The sequence below is a fragment of the Sinocyclocheilus rhinocerous genome, unplaced genomic scaffold, assembly GCF_001515625.1.
Source record: "Sinocyclocheilus rhinocerous isolate Xijiao unplaced genomic scaffold, SAMN03320098_v1.1 scaffold1802, whole genome shotgun sequence".
Classification (NCBI taxonomy): domain Eukaryota; kingdom Metazoa; phylum Chordata; class Actinopteri; order Cypriniformes; family Cyprinidae; genus Sinocyclocheilus; species Sinocyclocheilus rhinocerous.
The window spans coordinates 628,078-637,914 of NW_015654351.1; the positions used below are offsets into that span (position 1 = coordinate 628,078).

At 35.7% G+C, this 9,837-nt stretch overlaps 1 protein-coding gene across 4 annotated transcripts in view; it reads left to right on the forward strand.

The window, feature by feature from the left end:
• Positions 1–9,837, forward strand: part of znf385b (zinc finger protein 385B) — a 139,096-nt gene that overhangs the window by 92,886 nt on the left and 36,373 nt on the right. For all 4 annotated transcript variants that reach the window (XM_016523648.1, XM_016523646.1, XM_016523647.1 and 1 more), the window contains one exon: positions 8,031–8,173. In XM_016523648.1, coding sequence (XP_016379134.1) covers positions 8,031–8,173 — 143 coding nt within the window. The remainder of the gene's footprint in view (positions 1–8,030; positions 8,174–9,837) is intronic.

Genomic DNA, 9,837 nt, shown 5'->3' on the forward strand with positions numbered 1-9,837 from the left:
GCACTGAAGGGGAAATAAATGAATTTAGGTGCTTAAAATCAAATTGATTTTGATGCCTGGGGTCTGAGGAGTTAAAAACTATGACCTCCGTTTTATCTGTGTTTAAGAAAAGAAAATTTTTAGAAAGCCAGGATTTAACATCATCAAGACAAGCAGATAAAGTATTTACAGCACTTTCTTTTTTCCTAGTAACTGGTAAATATATTTGCATGTCATCGGCATAACAATGAAATGAAACTCCATGCTTTCTAAACACAGAACCCAGAGGAAGTAAATATAGAGGAAAAAAAGAGTAGGAGCTAAAATCGAGCCCTGAGGAACACCACATGTTGAAAGACCCAGAGATGAAGTACAATTACCTATTTTAACCCTAAATCTTCTATTAGTTAAAAAGGATTTAAACCAACTTAGAACAGCACCTCCCAGGCCTACAAAAGATTCTAATCGAGAGATAAGAATCTTATGATCAACAGTATCAAAGGCTGAAGATAGGTCCAGCATTTCTAAAATGACGGAATCTCCAGAATCTGTAGCCATTAAAACGTCATTAAGAACTTTCATAAGAGCTGTTTCGGTACTGTGCAAAGATTTGAACCCAGACTGGAATGTCTCATAAATCTGGTTATTTGTTAAAACTGACTGAAGCTGTAAACACACAATTTTTTCCATCACCTTAGAAATAAACGGTAATACAGATATTGGCCGAAAATTGGATAAAACAGTAGTGTCAAGTGAAGGTTTTTTTAGGATAGGAGAGACTGTGGCCATTTTCAGACTGTCTGGTATAAATCCAGATGACCAACATGCATATCTTCTCTTCTCAGATTTCCTTTTTAAATCCAGTTTGACAACAAGTTCAAAGTTTGGGGTTGGTAATTTTTTTTAATATATTTTGGGGGGAAAAGTCTGTTAGAAGACAATGTTTTGAAAGACGTGCAAAAATACAGTAAAAACAGCAATATTCTGAAATATAATTACAATGTTTAAAAATATTGTTTACTATTTTTATATATTTTAAAATGTAATTAATTCCTGTGATGGCAAAGTTGAATTTTCAGCAGCTATTATTGCAGTTTTCGGGGTCACATGATCCATTTACTGCTAAAGAAACGTTTCTTATTATCAGTGTTGAAAACAGGTCAAGAGACAAATTTATATGAAATGGAAATCTTTTGCAACATTATAATGAATGCAACTTCGCTGAAACAAAAAGAATACAAAATCTTACTGACCTCGAGCTTTTAGAACAATACTGTAGATAATCACAATTTTCTGAACTTCGTAATTGGCTCAACCTCAAACGTCAAAATCTTCTCAAACCATTAATCATACAGCTTTGTTCACATATAACATAAATATAGATGTTTTCCAGCCAGCAAGTTAAATAATAAATTAGCATTTTAGAAAGAAAGTATATAGTAATAAATTGCAAAACACAATGGAATAACATGTTTTGAAAATGAAGAAAAAATTGTTTTCTAAAGAACCTCAAGACTGCCTGCGGACACATTTTCAGCTTTGCTAACAAGCTATCAGGCAGGAGGCTAAAAACACTAGCGGGTCTTTGTGAGGTTGTTAAAAAAAAAAAACAGTTGTTTACCTGGCCGAGGTAGTTCAGCTTTGGATTATATGCTGCAATTGATTCTAACCTTTCAGTTACCTTTACTAATGCCATGCAGCTCGGAAGCTTCTGGTGGTGCAACTGATTTTTTTAGCGTTGTAAGGAGAAGCTAACCTTGGAAACAGCAAAATGGTATGATCATTACAGTACCTGCATCAACAACTGAATGCAGTATGTTGGAGTGCTTTGTGTGAGTTTAAGGCTCTTGAGCCTGTTGGAGGCTGATTGGAGATTGTTTGGTGCTGTTTTTCCCTTTTAAGAGGTTAATTACTATATCAACAGAACCAGATGCATAATAAACAGACATTTTTAAATAGCTTTTACCCATTTTTACCTGTTTTTTAACCTCCAAATAAAAACATAACCTATGTTCAGACTGAATTATTATCAGCATACGCAAACACCAAATAGGTTTAAAAAGGTAAATGAAGAGTTTATTTTTACCCTCTCCGTTATCAGGGTCATTGCAAATCCTGATGCGACCTGTTCAAACCACATCCCCAGCAACCACTTAAATTACGCAGAACTCCACATCTCCTCACAACATGTTCTCTGGCTGTCACCAGCGTTTCCCAGGTAACAGTCATTACTTTCATGGGTTTTATTCTCTGGATGCTGATGTGGTTTAAGAGATGGTGCTTTTGAATCTGTTTGAATGACACGTACATTCAGGGCTCTGATAGACCTGATGACTGCTGCTCTAAGAGAAACAAATTGAATATCACACCATAAGCTCACTGTCGATTCATGTTCGGAGTCTATAATCTTCTTGAACAGAATAAACAGAATGGATGTTTTCGTCTTTTAGCCTCCAAAGAGTTTTTGGACTGGTACTATGGCAATAGCATTATGGTAGTTATTCATTTCCATAGCTGCATGGTATGATTCATATGTCTATTTATTGTGCTATCTCATTATACCTCTGTTTGCTTTGAGTCATAATGTCGGTCTGTGTATTAAGGCTGGAATACACTACATGACTTTTGCCCCGATTTTCTCTCAATTTTCAGTCTGGAGAAGTTGACACTAGTTGCCAAAAGTCAAAGTCCATCTGCGTATTTGAGTTGACAGATTTCATAGAAAATTGTGCATGATGGTCACAGACTTGGATTTTTTTTTTTTTTAGCTTCAGACTGTGATTCCATTCAGTCATAGGATATCAAACAAGTTTGCTATTTTAAGTCAACTTGAGAGCTTTCGCTTTCATTTGTCACACATCTCCTAATGAGTTTGTTGAGATGCAAACAACTTTAAAATCTGTTAGTGTATGATCCTCACTTTTTTAGTGTATGATGCCCAGATTTTCCTTGACTGTTTACAAAGTCAGTAAGTGTATGATGTCTAATGTTTTCAAATCTGTTCAGATTTTACAATTTGTGCATTGTATTACAGGCTTTAGTGGTGCCGATTTTTAGGATTGAGGATTGTTGACTTGGTTGTTTCTGCAAGTTACAATTATGCCAGTAGGTGGCAATAAATGACTGTTTATGAGTGACTGATTAATTTATTCAGTCAACTGATTTGTTCAAACACAACTCATTCCTTTGGGAAAGAAACGCATTAATGTCTTTATAAGTTCATTGAATCATTCATTCAACCGATTCACTCAAACATCCAGATTTATGCATGAACAAAACATGTGAATGTCTTTATAGCTGCATCCAAAATCACATACTTGCCTACTATATAGTAAACGAAAAACAGTATGTGGCAAAAGTACTATGTCGGTATACAAAAATTACCTGGATGACGTACTACTTCAAGCGAGATTCTGAAGTGTGTATACGATGGACATTTTACTATTACACTGGAAAGGATTTGTGAATGGTATAGAGTCAAAGAATCATTCACTCAAAAGATTCTTTCAAAAAATCAGTTGTGCTTTGGAGTTTGGCTTCATTGGCAAAGCAAAAATACAAATGTAAGCACAATATTGTGTCTGCAGTGTATGTTACTAAAAATTTTATTTTTTATTGTATTGTTTTAAAAAAGCAATCACTCTCAAGTGCTCTGAATATTGAGAACATCATCACTTGCTCATGTTAAATGTTTTGTTTGAATCACAAAATTATGGTTTATTTTAAACAATGTATTAAGTGTGTGTGTGTGTGTGTATAGCAATATATGAAAAGGTAATGGTACCATTAACAGGATTTTACTGTAACATTTTTTACAGTGCATATCATAAATCACTGACTCTCATGCTGCTGTTTTCTCCCAGTGCTCTGTGTGCTCTGGTCTGCTTCATAACACCTGCTCTGGCCAAACACGGCTCTTTGGCTGCAGAGTGCACAATGAAGAACAGTAATTACTGCGGCCTCTTTCACACACACACTTTATCCTGTCATCGGTTTTAGTGATTGGCCTTGACCACAGTCTTCAAACCACTGGCATGTCTGCCCTGCAACAGAGCTCCATGCCTCTCTGTAATGGTCTTCTAGTATTGTTCCCATCAATTTAGGCTGGCGCTTGAAGTAGAGTATATGTGTGGTAAAATAAATAGAGAGAAACAAAAGAAACTGTTAGGGAAATGCATTCACTTCTTTTTTTTAAAGCTTTGATGCATGGCATCCATCACTTACTCCAGTGTTTAATGTTACATTCTAACCACCATGGCTGATGACCCCTTATCCATAATTCTGTGACTGTTGTCTTCATATGTCACAGTGACAGCGTCCAAACTCGCATACTCTCTGAGTAGGTACTTCTTTTGAATAAGTAATTACTTTGAGACCATTAAATATATAAAGGAAGTATGCGATTTCGGATGCATCCTGTGAATTCTGACATACTTTTCACATACTGTTTGTCACCTACTAGAAGGGAAGTATGTGATTTTGCATGCAGCCTATGAATTTGTACATACTACTCTTCACATACTGTTTTCGCCTTCTATATAGGGAAGTATGCAATTTTAGATGCAGCCTGTTAATTCGGAGATACTTCTCTTTTCACATACTGTTTTTCACCTACTATATACAAGGGAATTATGCGATTTTGGATACAGAAAGTGAATGTGTACCTACTACTCTTCACATACTATTTTTGCCTGTATAGTAGGGAAGTATGTGATTTCGGATGCAGCCTGTGAATTCTAACATACTTTTCACATACTGTTTTTCACCTACTAGAAGGGAAGTACTGTATGTGATTTTGCATGCAGCCTGTGAATTTGTATATATTACTCTTCACATACGGTTTTCACCTACTTTATAGTACGGAATTATGCAATTTTGGAAGCACAATGTGAATCTGTACATACTACTCTTCACATACTGTTTTTGCCTACTGTATAATAGGGAAGTATGCGATTTAAGATGCAGCCTGTGAATTCAGACATATTTCTCTTTTCACATACCGTTTTTCACCTACTATATAGTATGGAAGTATGCAGTTTTGGATGGAGAACGTGAATCTGTAAATACTTCTCTTCACGTACTGTTACTATAGTATTGAAGTATGTGATTTTGGATGCAGCCTGTGAATTTGGACATACTTTTCTTTTCACATACTGTATAGTATGGAAGTATGTGATTTTGGATGTAACTTGTGAATGTGTACCTACTCTTAACATACTATTTTCGCCTGCTATATAGTAGGGAAGTGTGCAATTTCAGATGCAGCCTGTGTTTTTATTGTATAAAAAAAAAGAATTGGCTGACAAACGTGATAACGCACAAAGTACCTCTTAAATACTATCTTTTATTGCGATGGCCAGATGTGTAACTCTCTTAAAATGAATCATTTTGGCAGAGAAAAATATTGGTAATGATTATAGTCTTGTTTTGACGTAAAAAGGAATCGCTAAGAATATTTTCCTTTGCGATTAAACAATTCATGCATCAAAGCGGTTAAACTAATACAGTGAGTCAAAACCTAAATGATGAGGACAATCATTACCCATCTGAGTCTTTGCATCTCTGATGGTTTCATTAAGCTTTGAAATATGCAGCGTTTCGCCTCATCTGAACCATGAAAACGCAGTTGTTTTATTGAAACTGAATGTTCTGGTCGGGCCACAGAGCTTCAAATCACGGCTATGAATTTTGATGCCAGTCAGAGGGCCAAGTTCAGTTATTGCATGCGGTTCTCATTAAACTCAGCAAATGGGAATGGGTCTGTTTCAGCACTCGGATGTACAGGTGGTGAGGGAGACATCTGTCTAGTGATGGAGTGTGTTGCATTTGTATTATACCGAAGTGGACTTGTTCTGGCCTGTGCATTGCAATCAGTGATGTTTTGAAAAAAAGAACATGCATTTACACATAAATTAGAAGCGATTTTCTTGAAATGTTGACAGTCTGAACACAGCGTAACCATAACAGTTTTCTTCATCTCCTTTATTTGATTTTGTTTTACAGCCACGAATGCAGTTTTATATAACCAAATAATACTTGTAAGGCAGCCACAAAACATACTACAAGACGCCTCATTGAGGGCGTCTAGTCAGCCTTGACTTGTTGGACGACATCTGAAAAGAAAGCCAAAAAGCATTCCTCGTACTCTGCCGTTTAGCTCACTCTGACAGCCATTGATTCCTTGTTTATTTTTCGTACTTTTCTTCAGACAGACCAAATTACAAGAAAAAAGCACATTTGCAGCTTGTTTTTTTCTCTGCAAAGAGCACAAATGTGCCACGCTAGCTTATGATTAAAGCAGCATTAGTGTGCATTATACCTCCCGGGGTGCTGTGCAGTAGCTTTAGATGTTCCTGTATCCCCTGCCATGCTAAAAGCATGTTTTCTTTAGCATCGTTTTTAGGAGCATTACAAGGATTTGTTAACCATTACATACAGAAATTCAAGACTAAGACGACATGGCCACGGTCTGCAGTTTTTTTGGCTTAACTCAAGCTGATTATGTTTCGCAGCTTGACCTCTGATTCGTACAACAAAGGATCTTGGATCTCTTTTAATCGGGCTGCGAACTGGAAATTACCCTTTTCCTTTCGTCACATACATGATTAGATATCTCCATGGCGCATTACACGAGATCCTTCTTCATTACACGTCCGATTGGAGCTGTCATTGTGTCATATAAATGGACATGGTACTGCTCACGCTAGTCAAAGCGCATTAGGGGCCCATTTATTCAGCGAAGTTGCACTAGCATTACGACTCGCTTCTATTATAGTGGAAGTACGTGATCCAGATCTCCAGTCAGAATGAATAACTGTGAGTAAATGAAAAGAGACCAAGTTACTGATTGTATGGAATTAAAAATGATTTAAATGAATGAGCTTACTTGTGACAAATATGCATGCTAAAATGACAAGAAGACGCATTTATTCAAACCCACTTACTTGTCATTGTCACAATGGTGAAAATTTAGAAACTGTCCCTTAATGGGCTCAAACTATCAGTGTTCAAGCCAAGATCATTATCCTATGTCACACTACCCCATGAGGAGAAAGGACTCACACTTTATTGTATTAGCATTTGGTGCAGTGTTATTAGTCTTATGTACTTTCATAGTGTTTATCAGTATTTTGAACTCTCTTTTATGTTTACGGAGACTTGTCATTATTAATTTATAGGTAATTTTTACATTATTTTTATTTTCTGCTTTCATTTTAATTAAAGTTTTTGTAATTTTGTTATGTGCTTGCAATTTTTATATTATTTTAATTTATATATATATATATATATATATATATATTTCTATTTGGCTTTATTTTAGTAATTTTAGTGCTTTAGTTGACAAGACAGTTTCTAATTTTTATTTTTACATTTAATTTTTCTTACTTTTATATATTTATATTTTATTTCAGCTTTATTTCAGTTAATGAAAACACATTTTAATAGTTTTAGTTAACAGTAATAACACTGGTTTGGTGTAAGCGTATTCTAATAAACCAATGTATAAACAGATATTGGGTAAAATATTTAATTTATAATTTTTTTATCAATACAATGATGTATTGAATGAAGTGAGCATATTATAATGTAAGCTTTTTTTATACTCAACATGCGTTTAGATTTTTGCATTAAGCTTGTTGCAGTTAATTATGAGATTTGTTTCTCTGCAAATAGTATGCATACCAATGATGTTTTATAGGGATAGTTCACCCAAAAATGAGGAAGATTAAATGATGACAAAATTGTCATAGGTAAATTAACTAAGTTTGGAACATTGCATAGCAGAACTAGTCTAGTCTAGAATCATCTGCCAACCTTTCTTTCTGTTCTGTCTCTATTTGTGCCAGTCTTCCTCCCCAGAGCACTCAGGTATTCTGCTTCTTTGGCCGATGATGTTGAGTTTCCTCTGATCACTGCCCGTTCTCAAACGCATCTTTTCTCGCTTTCCTCATCTGTGCATGAGTGGATGCAAGAAGGGATATTTTGTCCCTAAAGCTTTGTAAGTTTTGTCTCTTTTGTGTCCTAACTCTCTCCCTCTTCTTCCTCTCCAGGAAGTTCCTGTCATAGCAACACGCTCCCCGCATTGGTTCGGACTCCTTCTCTAATGATGCAGTCCGGTCTGGACATGAAGCCCTTCATGACCTTCCCCATGGAGAGCTCCTCTCCGGTCGGCCTGTTCCCTAATTTCAATACGGTAAGCAAGCCTGCTTTCATCTCTCTGCTCTTGGCCGTCTGCCCCTTTAATGTTGGCCTCGTTCCTGTGTGTGTTGACACTGATGGAATTAAAACCTTCTCTGAAAATCATGGAGTGAAGAGGGATAATGTTCTTTGTTAGGTGTATATCGTCCTTCACAAACTGCAGCTTGTGTGGTTGTTTGGAAGAGGGTCTGATAATTGCGTGCTAGCGGCTATTTAGAATGGCATACTACACTGGAGGCTCGCCCAAAAATGAGCCATGAGGTTAGCAGACAGCAGGGAAAAAACAATGCTGAATGCAAATAACAAAATGCAACTAGCCATATAATCCTGCATAGTTAGGACAGCAAAATAAACCAGCTTTTCAATGTTTCAAGGGGTAATTAAAAATTTTGTGGCTTGCAGAAACCTAGAGCCTTGCCAAATTAGGCAGGTTGTGCAACATGCCCTCATCAAGGTCTCATTAAATTGATCAAAAATGACACTAAAGACATTTATAATGTTACAAAAAATAAATGCTTGTCTTTCGAACTTTCTGTTCACCAAAGAATCCTAAGGAATGTTTCTTGTGCTGCAGATCAGCATATTGATCGATTTCTGAAGCATCGTGTTACATTGAAGATTTGAGTAATGATGCTGAAAATTCAGCTTTGCATCTCAGGAATAAATGATGTTTTAAAATATTATTATAGAAAACAATTCAATGACATTCAATGTAATTTTGTTCAATAACATTCAATGTAATTTTGCTTTCCATTTATCATTTAACGTACTTTAAAGTACTTCTTCGATATCACAGCAAAAACTACTAGCCTAACTAAGAAAGTTCAAATATGATTAAAGACAAGTTTTTTAAGCCAGTAAAAAATAAGAACAAATACACAAATTACAGATAAATACAACAGAACAAAGTTACAAATAAAATAAGGTTGGTAGTATTCAGGTACAGAAATGTAATAATAACACTGAAAAATAACTAAAATAACACTGCATAGTAGGGCTGCACAATGACTGCTGAAGGGAGACAGAGAGAGAGGCTGATGGGATCTGAAATAGAAAGAAAGTCAGTCTGAATTTGGGGCTTGTTTAACTGCCGTGGTTTTATGGTGTGGCTCAAAACCTTTCTTCTTCTTTCTTTTCACTTTCTCCCTCTGTCTCTTTCACTTTCTTGTCACTCTTCTCACTCTCCGCAATGCACTGTCCTGCTGTGATTCAAAGTGACAGTGCTCTTTAAAGCGGTTAGTAAAGGCCAAGCCTTGGGTCAGTGTGACACAAGGATGGTGTGCCATTCCGAATTACAGAATTAAATTACAATGTCTTTTCAGTTTCAATTCAATCTTATATACACTACCGCTCAAAAGTTTGGGATCAGTAAGACTTGTAATGTTTTTAAATAAGTCTCTTATGCTTATCAAGGCTGCATTTATTTGATCAAAAATACAGAAAAAAAATGTAATCTTGCTAAATGTTATTACAATATAAAATAATGGTTTCTATTTTTTTATATCCTTTAAAATACAATTTATTTCTGTGATGCGAAGCTGAATTTCCACCAGCCATTACTCCAGTATAAAGTGTCACATGATCCTTAAGAAATCATTCTAATATGCTGATTTATTATTAGAATGATCAATGTTGGCAACAGTTGTGCTGCCAAATATT